The sequence below is a fragment of the Rhinolophus ferrumequinum genome, chromosome 11, assembly GCF_004115265.2.
Source record: "Rhinolophus ferrumequinum isolate MPI-CBG mRhiFer1 chromosome 11, mRhiFer1_v1.p, whole genome shotgun sequence".
NCBI classification, from domain to species: Eukaryota; Metazoa; Chordata; class Mammalia; order Chiroptera; family Rhinolophidae; genus Rhinolophus; species Rhinolophus ferrumequinum.
Window position 1 is genome coordinate 14,638,216 of NC_046294.1, and position 17,165 is coordinate 14,655,380.

Below are 17,165 nucleotides of genomic sequence, written 5' to 3' on the forward strand. Positions count from 1 at the left end.
GAGCACATAGTTCCAACCTCCAACCTCACTCATCCCCCATTCCCCACAGGCGCAGGGAAGGCGGCTGCTGAGGTTTCAGATTTTCCCCCTAGAGAACTATTTACCACAGAGCCCAAGTCCAAATAAGCAGAAATGCTTCTTTGTGCATGTGTGTGTGTGCGCGCGAGCACACACACACTCTTGTACACACACTATACAGACGAGCTGTGAGGTTCCTACTTACACAGGGAAACACCACCCAGCGTAAGATCCACATCCATGGACCAATTCAGACAGTTCCATAGGCAGCGCAGCACAGGTGCTATGGCACATACTCGTACACTCATGGGCTCACACAGGCGGACACTGCAGGCACTAACCCAGACCCAGTGAGGACACACTCCTCAGATGTGATCGGATACAGACTCACATACGCGCACACACGTGCAGTCACCCCAGACACAGCCACAAATGTGGTCATGCACACTCTCACGTGAACATGCTCAAAATCTCACACGACCACAGAACTAAATGCTGACTGTGCCAAGCCATGTGCCTGAGATGAGTGAGTCATGTGACCCCCCAGCAAGGGAATTTTGGGAGTCCCAGGTTTGCCTGAGGCTGAGATAGTGAGGGCTGGGACTGGAGGAGGGGGCAATATGGGCAACCGAGCTTTTCTGTGCGTGGGCACTGGAGAAAGGAAGGGACAGAGGAAAGGGCAGGCTGGCACCCATCAGAGGCTGCTTCTATGCAGAGCAGGGTCCTGGGGAGGGTGTGCATTCTCTCCAGCCCCCAGCCCTGTTGGTCTGGCACTCCAGTTTCCCCTCCTGACACTGGTAACCCTTCCCTGGCCAGGATATGGGTCCCTCAGGAAAGTGGAGAGCTGGCCTGCAAGCTCCCGGCCAGCCCATGTGCTGTGGCCCAACCCTGGGGTGGGTGCCAGTTACTGTCTGGGCAGGAGGAAGCGATGGCAGTGAGTGCCACAGCCCAGGGCTGGGATTAGCTATGACTGGCACCATTAAGGGCACAGCAGCCCACGGTTTGGCTGCTGGAGATGTTGGTCCATAGGCAGTAGCCAGAGGATCCCTGTAGGACAGCTCAGGACACTGGAGACTCAATGCCAGGGCTGCCACTAGGGGCCTCTGGAGAATAAGGACATCCAATCATATCCATTTATTCATCACTCACACATTTGTTCAGTATTTACTGAGTACCTACTGTGTACCCAGCCCTATGGATACAAAGATGAACAAAGCCCAATTACTGCTCGCAAAAGGCTTTCAGACTAGTGGTGTGACTACCCCATTTATGAAGGTAGGTCCAAGGCTTGAACTCTGATCTGTGTCCAAAGCATTCTCCACCTTGTATCAAGAGGGATCTTCAACACAAATATGACTATGGGACTCCCTGCTCAATATCCACTGATGACTCCCTACGGCCCTTATGGTAGTTTTCCAGGTCCTTAAGGGAGCTTGAAATGATCCAGCCATGTTGCCTCTATGTCTTGATGTGTCCAATTCTCATTCATATCTCTAAAGCCTAGCATTGGTCCCAGTACACTGGAGATGCTCAGGTGTTTGCTGAGTGACTGACTGACTGAATGAGTGAGTGAATGAAGGAGTGTGCCAGTGAGTTGATGGACTGAGGCCTTTTTTCTGCAGCTGAGCCTCCAGGAATGGCTGTCCTGAATTCCACTCTGATGCCAGCTTGCTCCTGCTCCAGGCAGTTTCCATGCACCTGGACTCTTTCCCATGGCTCCTCCTTATTGGGGCTTGTTGTACCCATTCTCCAGGTTGTTATTCCTCAAGGCCTTAAGCCTTGGCCAGACCAGGTACCTGGGGACCACCGCCCTCTACTCAGTGCTGGAGGAGCTACCCCAGGCTTAGGCCAGGCCCAAGAGTATAAACAGAGCCCAGTGGCCAACCAGCTAAGCTGCTCTCCCAGCCCTTGGCCAGCTGGAAGGCCCTCCTTGGCTGGAGCCTGCCATCCAGCTCTGGCTGGAATTCCCTTGGCCTCTTCCCTCTCCTCAGTGCACTCAGCGTTCGGCCTTTGGCTTCCTCAGCGTCCCGGCCTGTCTGAGTTGTCCTCAGGTTTTATTTTTGGAAGAAGCTGCATTCCCTCTCCTTATTTACTCCCTTCCTTTAGGGAAGGTATGGGACCCCTGGGCTCGGCTGGGGATCAGGCTGTGACTCCAGCCCCTGGGGTCTGGATCTCTCTGGGGCCCCAGGGGAGGGGACTTCCAAAGATTCCTGACCCATGTGATGCTTCACAGCCAGATGTGTCTGCCCTCCTTCCCCCGCTTAGTGTGTGACTAATGCCTGCCCCTGCCCTTCTTGAAGAGCCCCACGATAGCCAAAAGAAATCATTACAATTTCAGAGCTCAAAGGCATTCTGGCATCATTAGGTCCATCTCCGCTTATTTGTAGAGGCAATGCCGCTCAATGGTTATGAGCGAGGGAGGCAGACAGACCTGGTCCTAATCCTTGCTCTGCTACCCACTGTGTAGTGTTGGACACGTTACTTAACCAATTGGAGCCTCCGTTTCATCTATAAACTAGGGGAACTTATAGCTGTCTCACCAGGTTGCTATGAGGATGAAATAACATTTGTAAACTGCTTTCGTCAATGCAGGACACATAGAAAGCTCTCATTAAATGTAGCTGTTATTATTACTACAGAGAGGAAAACTGAGAGCTGGAGGAGGGAGTGGACTTGCCCAGGATCACACAGCTCAAGGTAAGCAGCCATTTCCAGAGTCTTTCCTCTGTCTCTATCTCCCTTCCAAGGAGAAGGGAGGGGGCTGGCATCTGCCCAAAGGAGGAATCTCCTTGAGTCAGTCGCATGGGCAAATCCCTGGCTCTTCCGGGTCTGCCTTGTATCACTAGCTCAGGCCCTCCTCTGGGGCAGGCATTTCCTCCGTTGCCCCAGGAGCCTCTTTCTTGCTCACTGAGGGTAAGGGGTCCTGAGAGGAGACCCCAGCACTCAGCCCCAAGGTGGACCCCTCACCAGTGGGACTCAGAGGAGGGGGAGTGCTGGGTCCTGACATCACAGAACAGAGAATCTGGAGCCACAGCCATGCAGGCCAGCTGGGGCCCTTCCAGCACCGTCCAGATGTCTCAGGAATGTGCTGAGCTGGGAACTACCTCGCTCCTTCCCTCACCACCCCCCAACCCTTCATCCCCTCATATGCTTGCTCAAGCTCTGCCTTCGCCCCACCCCCTTCCTCTTTCTACCCTTCCTCTTTCATCTATCCCTGTGTCCATTGTCCTTCTGGTACCTTGTCACAGTCCAGCTCCCTCTCAGACCTCTGAAGGGGTCACTGAAGGCAGGAACCCTTCCCCTTCTGCAGACCCCATGAGCTGGCCATGTGGGGTGGGGGGAAATGGAGCCTGAGCCGACTGGGGGGGGAAGTTCTGAGCAGATGGTATATGCCAGATCCTAAATGTGGAACTGATTTGCAGCCCTGGGAGAGAAAAGGGTGAAGGCTTTGGGGCAGCAGAGGGCAGGACTGGACTTCCTCTCTGGGAGGATGATGAAAGGGGCTCCGAGCATCTTGTCCCAGCTGAGGAGTGGGAGGGCCAAGGAGGTGAGGTGCCAGGCTGGGCTGGGCTCAGGAGGACGGCTCAGATCCTTCTAGGCTCCGGGGCCCACAGGGACATGCTTTGCCTGATAGTGGAGGGTCCTCAGCTGGAGGAAGGGTAGGGAACACGATTAGTGTGCCAAGGTTGGGCCAGGAGGAAGGACATGGTTTAGGCCAGGGCTCTCAGCATTAAGAGGGACAGCCTGTCCCTCTGCAAGGGTGGGGTTGCCTTGGACCTCCCCAGGTCAGTCTGGCCCAAGTGCTGGGGATGAAAGAGCCAGAAGGGAACTGGTACTGCTGGCCCAGTGTGAGAGTCACATCAGGGCAGAGGGTGGAAGGCAGGGGAGAGAAGGGACCTGGGGTCAGCTGCTGCTTGGGCTACACTGGGCTCAGGGAGGGCCCACAGTTCCGTGTCCTGTGGGGGAAGGTCCCTCAGCATCCAGACAGACTGACAGCTTACAACATGCCAATGGACTCTAGATCTCCTAACACTGAGATTGTTCTGAGTTGCTGGGACCACTACTGTGTCCAGCTCAGAACTATCACTGCTTCCCTCCTGCCTGCTGATAAAACTGCCAACTCCTAAGTACTGCATTCAAGGTCTGTAGTAAATGGACCTTGACTTAGCACGATAGCTGGAGCTGCTCATCTTTGTCCCTCCAGCCTAGATGGATGACCACCCCAGCTCCTTGAACCTGCTGTAAGCTCCATCATTGCAGTACCTTTGCTTATACCATTCCGTCTGCCTGGAATGCCTTTGCCCTTCATCTCCTCATTCCAACTCCTGGCACCCTTTAAGGCCCAGTTCAAATGCGCTTCCTTCAGGACGCCTTCCTTGATCATCCCGCTGGAAGAGTCCTCTCCCTCTCGTCCCACCATAGCACCCATAGACTGTTAGGTCACTTGCTAATATCATACATTGCACTCTAACTACGCACAAGGGGGCCCATCTCTCTTTTTAAACTTTAACCTCCTTGAGGGTAGGATGTAGGATAGAGTTCATCCGTGAACCCTCTGCAGGGCCTTACACATGACCTAGCATACAGTATGCCTGATAGTAATGATAATAATACTTATCATAGCTAATGTTTAAGTCCTAGGCACTATTCTAGCTCCTTCCATGCAGTATCTATCTCATTTAAGTTTCAGAAGGTAAGGTAAGTACTATTAGTATCCCCATTTAATGGTTGAGAAAACTGAGGCACAGAGAAATTAAGTAGCTTGCCCAGGTTTATTCAGTTAGCAAGAGGTTGAGCCTGGATTTGAACCCAAGCTCTGATGCTCTTAAGCACACACAACACCGGTTGTTGAACGAATGATTGATTTCTTGCTGCCCCATCCCTACACCTAGCACAGTACTAGAAACAAAATATGGCCCCCCCCACTCCATCCACTGGGGTCCTGGGTTTGCTCATCCCTGGCCATCTGTCTCCCGATGCCCAGAAAGACAGAGCCCTGAGAAGGGGCCCGGTGTCTTTTGGCTTTGCCCAAAAGAGCTTTCCAGCTCCAGAGAGGTCAGACAGATAAGAAAATAAAGTCCCTATGATCAGGGCTTGGCACGGGGATGGGAGAAGGTGGGACATTCCTCCAAGAGCTGTCTAGTGCTGGGGACCCTCCTTTCAGGTAATGATAGTAACAATCAGAATAAAAAAAGCAGCAACAACCATACAAGGTTTACTATGTGCCAGGCACTGTGCTAGGCTTTCTACAAGAGTTATCTCATTGAATCCTCATAAGAAACCCATGTCCTACAGTCAGCTCTACTTTATGGATAAGGAAAATAAGCTGGGAGAGGTGAAGTCACCCACCTGTCCAAGCTCAAACAGATGACAAACAGTGAGAGCCGGGATTTGCTCCCGGGTCTGAGCAGCTAATGGCGATGTCACCCCACCTCAGGTACGGTCAGCTCCCCAGTGCTTTTCTAGGTATCTGCCATCTGACCTGTGGACTCACTGTCTGGGCAGGCCGGGCCTGGAAGTAGGCAGCAGGTCTCAGGACGTTCCTGTTTAGAATCTGCCCAGAGTGTGGTGGACTCAGGGTCTACAGCTCACCTCTTCCCCAGCCTCACGCAGCTTTGAGAGACCAGGATAAGCAGAGCTGGCTCTATTACTTCAGCCGGGCAGTGAGGACCCAAGTATCCATTTTATTATACTTTATAATTCATATGCATGCATTACATATATTCTTTTATGTGAACAATCTATTTCATAATAGCAAAGGCCATCACGGGAAAGTGAAGGGTAGATGTGGGATGTAGATTATCGTTCACTATTTGAATAAATAACTTCCACTTTAAAAAAAGTACCATCAAAGTTGGAAGTGTGGAAGTGTCCTTTCTTCTACTGTCCATCCACCCACCCATTCACTCCTTCTTTCCTTCTTTCCTTCCTTCCTTCCTTCCTTCCATCCATCCTTCCATTCATCCAACAAATAAACATTTTCTGAGCACTCAGTCACTACAGTTATAACTAGGTGATAGACAGAAATAACTACTGACTCTCCCTGCCCTCAAAGAACTCTTAGTCTAGTTCAGCCATGAGGAAGCGAAGGCCTGGAAAGGGTTAGTGGTGTGCCCAAGGTCACACCGCGTGTCAGGGAAACGAGAGCAGGAGAGGTGAGGACCTTCCAGGCAGAGGGGAACACAAGGGCAAAGGCTGGGGCCTGTCTGCCTCCAAAGCAAGTCCCCTTAATCACTGCTTTAGAACTGCACCCCGGCTCTCCTCAAGGGCCTGAAGAGCCTGCCTTACACCACTGCTGCTTTCATTTTTGTTATTCTTTTGGAAGGGGAAGAGGCGGACAGCTGCTGCTGTCCAGCTGTTATGTCGGACCACAGAGCCCAGCCCAGATGTGTCAGCCTGTCTGTGATGGGTAAAGTGGCTCCTGGGCCAAGAGCCAAGGGCCAAGGAAGCTGCAGGGAGGGCTCTGTCCCAGGAGAGTTGGGAGAGGAGCACAGGAACCCAGTAGCAGGGAAGCCTGTTATTGCCCCAGCTGTTAAGTTGGCCTTATGGATGACATGGTGTCAGAGGCCATAGGGATTAGGATCTTTGACAGTCCAAAGAAATTAGTGCTTTTCACATATTTTCTCTGATGATCACAGTTCTGGGCCATATCTTGCCTCTCCCAGCTTCTTCTGAACCAGACACCCCCACTCCTACTATCTCCCTAATCTTGGTCAAGCGTCCTGCCACTTTACTCTGGCTTCCCCTAGTGTGCCCAAGAGGGTTACATAGTGTTCCAGCCAGAGCAATGCTCGTGGTCTTGACTTAACTCCACCCAAATCTTCCTCTTCCATCCTGCCCCCTGGAGCGCTGAGACTTCCAGAAGAACAGCCTGTTCTCCAGCATCTGGAGCTGGTTTCTAGAGGGAGGTTCAGGGCAAGCCAGGTCCTTGAGAGGGATGCTCCAAGAGGACCTCCATACCAAGACTTGCAAGAGGCACATGGTACGAAGAGGGGTGTCCTTCATCTTCCTCTGTCGGCACAGCAGCCAGGCCAGACATAAACAGACCCTCCCGGGGAGTCCAGGAGCTGCAGAGAGCAAAGGTCTGAGTTCCCAGGCAGGCCAGAGAGCAGCATCCCAGAGGAAGGACGAGGAAAGGGCACTGGATGGGGTGTGGGGCCTCTCCTCTCACAGGCCAGGCGACTGCCAGCTCTGCTCCTAACGCTTTAGGCATCCCCGCTGCCCTAAGGATGGGAGTGGCTGAAGATGAAGGTGGGGCGACCCTGATATCCAACACCCTAACCTTTCCTTGCTCTAGAGAGCAAAGTTCCAACCAGGACAACAGCAGGAGAGAAGATGGTTCTCTCCCCTCCTTCACTCACTCCATGGGACGCTAGTCCCAAGAACAGAGTTAAGATGTCCCCTCCTCTCTAATGCTCAGGTTTTCATTTGCACAGGGATAATGATGCCTATACATGCTCAATGAAAAGGGACAGAGCCTCAGTCCTCCCTGCTGAAAAGCATTCCAGTAATTCCTTTGTCAATAAGGATGGGGACATTGGGGAGGGAGGGTGCAGAGGTCACCTTTTCTGAGAAACCTTCTGACCATGCTTCAGTCTGCGTGGCGCTCTGTGGTTACTGCTTCTGTCTCCCTCCCTCTCTCTCTTATGTAGGTCACTATGCATAGTGACCGGCATTGGTGCTCCTTTGGTGCCCAGTTGTGAAAGGACAGGATGCGTATATTAAGTAACAACCAAGCGAATCCCCAGCTGGTCCAGGGAAGCCGGTGGGACCTCACAGCAGATCGGGATCAGGCAGCACCTTCCTGGGATCCAGCACTGCCATCACCCTCCTGGCTGGCGAGACCAGGTTCTCAAGGACCTTTCTGGAATTATCAGTATACGTACTTCTTGAACACTCAGGCCTGTCTTTTAAAAAACATTATCCCCCTTCCCTTAAAGGGATTGCCCCAGTCTGAAATAATTTTTTCTACAAATACAGTAAATCTTTGAAATGGAGCGAAGTCCACTATATTGTGACCAAATCTTGGCTTCTGTCCTATACCTGGGGCCCATCTCAGATAAAGGTGGGCAAACTCTTCTGTGTGAGGCTGCTAAAGAAGAGTCTGCTCCTGCTCCTCGGGAACTTTCTCAGTTTGCTCTGCTGCATGCAGTAAGGTTTCACAATCTTTACTTCTATGCTTTTTGTGATAATATAGACCCACTGAAAAATAGTTTTTCATTGACCCTACAATACCATAACTCTACGTTTTATACGATTGAAAATTGTGGACTCAGCTTATTGCCTTATGGTGGAATTTTGCTATTTGTTAAGTACCTATTTTGTGCCGTGGTACTGTGCTAGGTTTATGGCAATGAACAAAATTGACAAGATCTCTCTTCTCATGGAGCTTGGTTTTTCACAGAGGAAATGGATAACAAGCCAATAGAATAACTGCCAACTGGTATAAGGGCTATGAAGAAATCAAAGGACTGAGTGGAAAATAACATTAGGTCTCACTGGAGGTAGATGGGGAAACTTTCCTAAAGAGGTGACATTTGAACTGAAGAACATGAGATGGAGAGAACTGAAGGGAACGCATTCTAGATGCCAGGAACAGCATGTGCAAAGGCCCTGAGGTAGGAATAGAAAAGACTTAGTTTTAAGTTGGTGATTGTGGATCCAGGAGGCCCAGAGCAACCCGAACAAGAAGAAACTGGGAACGATGGAAGCCCTGAAGCCAGTGCTCAAGTCTGAGTTCAAGCCGCAAGTTCAAATCTACTGTGGCTCAGCCAGCTTTAGACTATCCTGGACCAGGAGCTGTGGCGATCTGTGCCATATAGGGGACACGGATAGCAATGACAGCTCATTGGAAAGCATAGAGAGTCCTTCCTGAATCTGAGAAACAGTGTGGGCTGCAGGACTCTGGTAGCTGGGAGTAGATAAGCTTAAGTACCCTTTTTCCTCCTCGTAAAATGTGGGGTCTGGCCCGGGCCCCATTTCATTCATTCAGCAATGGTTGGTTGGGGCCTACTCTGTGCCAAGCACTGTACATGGCAGTGGAGATACAACAGTAAACCAGACAGATAAACCCCTGCTCTCACAGAGCTCATATCTCAGTAGGGGAAGCAAAAACAAAACAAAAAATCCTCTGCCCAAAACAAACTCAATGTTTTGGAGGAGGAGGTGTCTGGGGAGATCTCCCTTCCTGAATAGAAGCCCTGAGATTTGGACTCCTCCATTCGTTTTTCTCCATTAGTTCTTTTCTAGTGGATTCTACTCAGACCAGAGTGCCTTAGCCTTTGGGTCCTCCTTCCTGTTGGTGAGAATTTAAAGAGAAGCACACATGCGAGCTCACACACTCGTGCACACACAACCCTTCCCTTTTAAGGGCTGTCAAAGGCCCACACACGTACATAGGAACACCCAAATGCACATACTTCTCTAATCTCCCTAAATCCCCCAAAGCCTGGGGTGCTGGTGGTGCTGGTGGTTTTCTGCTTCCCCATTTAGCTCGGGAGTAAGCCAGTCTGGGGGCTTGGGGAGCAGCCGTCAAGCTCAGCCCCAGCACCTCCCTTCTCCCGGGCTGGTCCCTGGGTCCCGGTCATTCCCACACCTGGTCTCCCCAGCTGCTGGGAGGTAAATGACTGTGCTGGGCAAACATCCTCGAAGCTTCCTGCTGCTCCCCTTTGAGACAACAGAACTCCTCTTCCTCTTCCTCCTCCCCACACCCTCCCAGCCAGGGGCTTCTCTGGGATCCAAAGCCATTTTCCTCTAGAGAAATGAGAGTCATTCCTCCCCCTTAACCAGAGGAATGAGGCCAGAAACACAAAAACCTAATGTCTCTATCTGGTGACACGACCTGTTCTCCCTCTGGTCCTTTATCCCAGTTCTCTGAGTGGACCAGACCCTCTTATACCTGCCCCGGGGCTGAAGGATCACAGGGTACAGGGAAAAGGGCTTGAGAAGGGCCACATTAGGAACTGTGGGAGAGTGGGGAGGGGAAGGGAAGAGAAACCCCCACATCTGGCAGGAAGATCAGCCCTTCTGAGGGGTGTCCCTGAGAATAACACAGACAAGATTGCAACAGCATGAAGGTATCGTCGTAGAAGAAAAAACATAGTACCCCTGGCCATCTCCAAGCACACTTGACTTTGCATACTCATTCTCCTGTCTCTTTCCAAGCGAATGCACGTTTCTTAGTAGTATTCAGGGTGAGCATACATTTTGATGCTTGCTTTTTGCATAGAGCCATAGAGCACATACTTTCCACACGACTTTATTGCCTTTATCTGGATTTTTAAGGATAGTGAATACCCTGCTCTCCATCTTCCATACTGAGAAGCACACAGACTCCATCCCTTCCCATCTTTAACCCTGGAAACGTTTTACTATCCTCATACAGAATGAAGAGGGAGTTGAAGGTGGAGTTGGCATCGGGTCCCAGCTGGAAGGGACCTTAGACATATAAATGGAGGCACCAGAGAAGGAAAGTGATTGGCTCAAAGTCACACAGCAACTCCTACCTGAGTAGTCCTTACCGCCACCCTATCTAGTGTCTGGAGCGAGTTAACTATGGACACTTACCTGCCAGGCATTGTCCTACATTAATCTTTCATTAATTTTGTCACTAAATCTCTACCATAACACTGTGGGAAAAGTTCTATAGCTCCATTTTTCAGATGAGGAAACCGAGACCCAGAGGAAGAAAAGTCACTTATCTGAACTGCCCAGCTGGCTGGTGGCAGAAGCGCAGCTAGAACCAGATTTCCTGATTCCCAGCCCAGGAGTTCATTCGCTCTCCTCTTAGGAATCCTTTCCTCTAGCCTGCCTCACCGGAGCAGGCCTAGGCCCCAGGTTAAGAGCTTCCCCAGCAGGGCTTTCCCTCCCAGTCCGGGTGCTGGATACCACTGTCTGATCATGCCTCCTTTCCTGTGCTGGACCACCGCCCAGATGAGCAGCTGGGGACTCGAGACTGAATGGAGCAGCAGGAAGAGGCTGTAGGCTGCAGAGTTCATTCAGAAGAAAGGCCAACTCAGAGCTGCTGAGGGCTGAGGAAACCTCACAGCGAGGCTTTACTACCCTCCTTGGCTGCAAGGGTACAAGCTCCAATAACCTCCTCCCTCTGATGAGTATCTATTATCAACTCCAAGAAGGTTGTGTGGAACCCCAGATCCCTGCTACTTTATTCCTAGGATCTGTGCCAGATCATTCTTAGAAAGACTTGATCCAATCTTTGCCCATTTTATAGACAAAGAAACTGAGGCCCAGGGAGGAGAGCTGGGTGGCGTGCCCCAGGCTCACAAAGGGAGGCAGAAGCAGAAGCAGGACTAGAACTCAGCTCTCCCCACAACCAGTTTAAGCCGTCTCTCCTCCTCCACTTGGCCTGTCTGCCGAAGAGTGCTCTCTCTGACTGGGAACAGGAGCCTTCTTCAGAGAGCAGGGTGACCCAGCCTAATGAAGGACAGGGAGACCTCACACCCATGCCTCCCAGACTGAGGTTCCTGCCCCTTGGCTGCTTTCTCCACCATCAACCAGTCTAGCAGGGGGAACAATTAGGTGGAAGTCCAAGATGCCCAATTTAAGTGTCTATGCACTTAACTCTTGTCTGGCCAAGTTTATCTTAGGCCAGTAAGTAGAGGCCAGCAGGTAGAGACCCCTGAGATGATCTGTGGATGTGCATGTGTGAGCATGTGTGTACATGTGAGACTGCTGGTTCACTGCATGGGTGGATCCCACCAGATTCCCTAAGCTGCCCACCTTTCAACTGGGAAGGCTTTTCTGAACCCAAATATTTTTCCCCAGTTACTGAGCCCATGCCCCTCCCCCAGCAGGGCCTTCAGGCTGAGGCTGAGAGAGGGAGGGAGGGAGGGAAGAAGAGAGAGAAGCCACGTTTCCTTAGGGAGGGAGGGGAAGAGAGAAAGAGAAGAAAGACAAGCCCAGAGACAGAGATAGTCACGGAGAGACAGAGAAAGTCAAGGAGACATGAGCGACAGAGAAACAGACCTAGAGACACATAGATGGGGAGAAAGACCTCTCTCCTCCTGAGGGATTGCCCAGTGCTGCTCTGACCAGCTGGGCGTCAGGTCCCTGCCTGGGGAGGTCTTGCTCCTGACTTTGGGGCAGCCTCGCCAGCACCCCTAAGTTTCCAGGTCTGCCTCAGAACCTGAGTCTGGCTCTGGCCCCCACATGGGGCGTCGGGTGTCTGGCCCTCTGAACACTCCGCTGTGCGCCTCCCAGCGGAGAACCAGCTGCGGGCCCACTTTGCGCCGAATCTGGTCTTGGAACCCCGGGAGGGGGCAGGATTGGTGTCTCTTGAGCTCATATCAGAGGATCGGATGGCCCCCGACGCCTCGAGGTCCCCTTCCCCGAGAAGGCGGAGGCCAATGCATCCACGGACGGACCCCCCCCCCCCCGGGGGGGCGCGCGCTGGCGCAAGCACAGAGGCTCCGGTCCAGGCTCTGGGACTAGGGAGGTGTCGAGGGATCTTAGTCATCAAATCTCAGAGCTCTAAGCACGTGTCCCTTCGGGGGACCCTGCACCGAACCCCCTCCTCCGCTTCTGCCCAGTGATGTATAGCTCCGTCCTTCAGGGGGGCCCAGGCAAGCTGCGAAGACCGGTGCCGAGGGGTGAAAGGGGGACGCAGACCCTTCATCTTACCGCATTGTTGAGGAAATCCGACTCGTTCAGATCCCCCAAGTCCAGGAAGCTGGATCCGGGGAACAGCCTGTCGGCGGGGAAGGGCTCCAAGACCGCGTCCATCGCGGCCGGCTCCGGAGACCCTCTTCGGCTGGGCTTCCCTTACTCCAGGGCGGCGGCGCGCCTGGCCCAGAGCTCCTGCTTGAGCTCTGGCAAGCGGGCGGGGGCAGGTCCGGGGCGAAGCCCCGAGGGAGGGGCGGGCGGAGGCGGCACAACCCCGGGTAGGGGGCGCCGGGGGCGTGAGGGCCTTAGGGCAGCGGCGCGGAGCGGGCTGGGCTCAGGGGCCCCGGGCGCACCGCGGGCATGTAGCCGATTCCTCCTCCTCCTGCTCTTCCGGGGGCACAGCTGGCTTCCATGGGGAGCCCGGGAGTGGGGCTGAGGGCTTGAGGAGCCCCCGGGACAGGGTGGGAGCCAGGGACGGGGGAGCTGAGAGCTCCCCCGAGACTGGGTGGCTACCAGGCGCTCCGCTCTCTCAGCGTCCCCTCTGCTCGGCTTCTGTCACTTTCCTCTGTGAAACCGGGAACCCCGGGCTGGTTAGCCCAGCTGGCCGAGGCGCCACGCCCCCACATCAATATTCACGATAATCTCATATTAATGAGAAGAGGGAGTGGCCTGAGAAATCGTCCCTCCTCTTTTAAAGAGGCCTCTTTTAAAGAGACAAGCTAGTCTTTGCCAATCTCTTTACTGACCGCTCAGTATAGGGGGTTAAAGCAAAACCGTCCCGGAGCGAATAACTGTTCCTGGAACCTCCGCATTTTGGTAAGGCTTTGCCAACCACTCTCCTGTAACTTCACGAGGGAACTGAGTTATTTCCATTTTTTCCTGCCTTATGCTAGAACCTGAACCAAATCCAAAGCCATGGAATTCTATCTCACAGGCCCCTCCAAAAAATCTCCTCAATGGGGAGATTTTCACACGTCTCCTCCACCAGGAAGCCTTCTTTGATCCCAAGGTTGAAGCAGTTACCACCACTGTATACTCACAGGACATTGTGTGCTTATATCATTTGGGGTGAATTTACTGTCTTTGTTTGCTCAATTGTCTATGACCCTAACTGGACTCAGGGCAAGGACTGTATCCACCTTTCCTGTGTGTGAAAGGGCCAAGTGAGCAGCAAAGATGAGGCTAGGACCCCTCTCCTCATCAATCATCAAGTCCCCCTAATCGTTCTGAAGAGCAAGAAGTTGGCGAACAGTGGCCATGGAGTTTGCCTGAGCCAAGATGCTGGTTGGTTGCATGCTCTGTGGTCATGGGACACTCCCAGACCCCCAGGATCCATTACCTAAGTGGCCCGTTCCATAGTACGTCTTAATCTCTTAAAAGGGCTGATAAACAATCACCAGGCACCTGAACAAATGGAGGTGGTTCAGAAAGACACTCCCTCAGAGGGCTGGGCACACTGTTTCCTGGTCAGAAGTCATTAACAGGATTAAGTGTGTCCTTGCTGCCTGGGGCTTTTAATTAGCTCAGGAACCAAAAGGCCTTTAAGAAGCAGAGATGTCATTGCAGTTAAGCTAGGGATGTCACTGAAATGGCTCTCGCAGTGCCAGGGTGGGAAAAGGGGACACATTGAGGCTAAGGGAGCAGCTGTTTGCTTGCCTGGGGCGGGTGGGCAGGCAGGCTTTTCTGCCCGCTTTTCTGCCATCTCATGACACGGTTGACATAGTTCTGGAGAATGAAGTTCTGACCCTCCAGGCTGTCACATAACTGTTAGCTTCCATGCCTCCTGGAGGGTTTGCTCCTGAGAAGCTGGCAATAGAGTCCATGCTCTGGGGACCAGTGCACCAGCAATACAACTCTGAAAAGTTAGGCTGGACCCAAAAGAAATCAATTCACTCTCAAAACAGTGGCAGGTAGAATTAGGATACTGAGACCATAGATGCTTCTCCCAAAAGTGTCACATCTGGTCAACCGGGGAACATTCAAACACTGGGAATGAGAATGATCCTTTTCAGGGTGGGGGAGTGGTCTTGGCTGAGTGAACAAGCCAGTCTGTGGTGGGTGAGCTTGTGCTAGCAGGTGTCTGGAGTCCTGGCTCCTGAGCTGGAGTCCCTGCAGGCCCCCAGGAGGAACAAAAGTGCCCGTCTGCCTGAGGTTGGCTAGAAATTGTGCCCATGTTCCTCCCAGCTTGCTCTGTAATTAGGGACACAGGCACCATTTAAGTGATTGGAGAAGATTATACAGTTTTAGATAAATAGGATTAGCGTGTCCTCTCTTTCCTGATTCTTACCCAGGTGAACACCCCAGGAAACTGTTGAAAATAATCCTGGGGAGACATTCTGGTTCCAGTACCTCCTGTGCAGTCTGAGACACAGGATCTTCCAAGAAAAGTCCTGAGGGTGAAGGGGTGGGAAGAGGAAGGAAAAAGAAATGGGCACTGCAGAACCTGGGACATAGTAGGAGCATGTTTCTCTGCGATGGCAAAGTCCTGCAAAGATGAGAATGGCAGAGGATTTATTCACATATTCTACAAGTGTTATTGAGCACCTATGAACACTGGAGACACAGTGATGATTAAGAAGTTATGTTTAGGGTGAATGAGGAGAGCCTGGGGGATAAAATGAAGAAGATGATTTCAGATAGTGATAAAGACGATGAAGGAAATAGAATGGTGAGAGATGGCTATGTGGATAAGGAAGGCCTCCCTGAAGATGGACCTGTGAGCTGAGAGCTGAATTATGAACTGGAACCATTGTGGGGTAAAATGGAAAGAAAAGCATTCCAGGCAGAGGGAACAGCAAGTAGAAGAGAAAGAAAGAAAGCCTGGGAGGGGCACGGGAGGAAGATGATGAATGTAAACCCCCAATGTCCTGCATAAACCCCCTACTTATGGTTATATTGAGGCTCAAGGCTTTGTTCTATTTAAGTACTGAAAAGAAGTGCATCAGTTCAAAGGCCTGCCTGAAGCCTTCTGTAGCAGCACATCCCTTCTGTATAGTCTCTTAAAGGTTTTTCAGGACAGGCAATTAGACAGCTGAAATTAGGTCTGAAATCACGGTTCTGACTCAACAGGGAGGGTCTGCTTTCTCCCTCAAGTCCTGGGCATGGTCCACAAGCCAGCCCCTCTCAGGCCCCTTCTCTGCCTCTGAAGGGTTGGGGAAGGAGGCCAAGACTGGTTCTGTAAACACCCCCAAACACTCCAGGTCAAGAAAAGCATAGACCGAGGCCCCTCCTGTTATGGGCTCGAGAACATCTGGTGGTTGCTCTCCAGCAGCTGCTCCAGCTGTGAAGCAAAATGCATAGACATCCCAACCCAGGCAGTGAAGCACAGGAGAGAAAGGATGGAGATAAGCTTCCTGCCTGTCCCAGACACTGAAGGGCAGGTAGAGAGAGAGGCTCCTGCCAGGCGGAGCTGTAAGAAGGGATGGCGTATGAGAGAGTATGTGTGCATGCATGTTCGTGCATGCGTGCATGTGTGAGTGTGTGTGTGTGTGTGTGTGTGTGGGTGGGTGGGTGTGTGTGTATGTGAGAGAGAGAGAGAATGGGGGGCTTGGCTGGGGACTGTCACACTTTGACACCCCTGGATAGTCTCTGCTCTTCTCTGGGTCTCAGTTTTCCCATCTATAAAATGGGAGAGGTTTTAATGACCCCTAGGATCCTGTTCTCTCCAAGTACCTTCCAGATGTTCCCTTACCAGGATACGGCCTGCAGGGAGTGGGGGATGGGGTCAGGACCTGCCTCCTCAGGAGGACTGGCACTCCCATTTTCTAGGCTCCCACCTGGAGCCTCCAGGAGGGAGCAAGGGTGGGTGTTTACACTCAGCAGGCCAGCCCCGGTGGTGGTAGTGAGAAGGTCACCCAAAGTAAACCTGCTTTGTTTGCCTGGCTTGTAAAGGGAAAAAGGCTTTGGTGCACTCTAACAGGAACTTCTGAGAAATGAAAACATATTCATCCTGGAGATTAGGCTGACTTCCGGGGCACAGATGGGAACTTTGTTCTTTTGTGGCTCCCCTAAAATGGGCTGCATGGCTGCTCTCCCTGTGCCCTAGGCTGGGGCTAGATACAGAGTCCCTGGGGTGACACCCTTTCAGGAGGGTGGGGGTGGGCTTCAGACCCCAGCTCTCACTCTTCTCCATCCCCTTGGTATGTGGTTCCTTCCCAGCTCCACCCTGAACCATAAAAATATCTGACCTTTATCGAGTACTTGCTTTGTGCTGGGCACGAAATACTTTATTTACATTATCTCCTTTAATTCTTAGAACAAGCTTGTAAGATAAGTAAGATAGTCACTGATTCTGAGATGCATATTTTAAAATCTCTGAAGTCAGAATATGTCTTATAATCAATGGTATGTTGTAGTTGAATGGACAGTGTTCTTTCCTTCTTAATGTACAAAAAATAATGGTGCATAATACAACTGATGACATTGTAGATTCAATGAAACACGATATTATTATTATTAGCCCCAACCTGCAGGTGAGAAAAGCAAGACTCAGAGAGTTTATATTCCTTTATTTCACGGGAAACCAA

General features: G+C 51.8%; 1 protein-coding gene across 1 annotated transcript in view; it reads right to left on the reverse strand.

Moving 5' to 3' along the window:
• Positions 1 to 13,209, reverse strand: part of CREB3L1 (cAMP responsive element binding protein 3 like 1) — a 33,793-nt gene extending 20,584 nt beyond the window's left edge. The window contains exon 1 of the mRNA XM_033121891.1: positions 12,658 to 13,209. Coding sequence (XP_032977782.1) covers positions 12,658 to 12,759 — 102 coding nt within the window. The 5' untranslated portion in view covers positions 12,760 to 13,209. The remainder of the gene's footprint in view (positions 1 to 12,657) is intronic.
• Between the last annotated feature and the right edge of the window lie 3,956 nt (positions 13,210 to 17,165).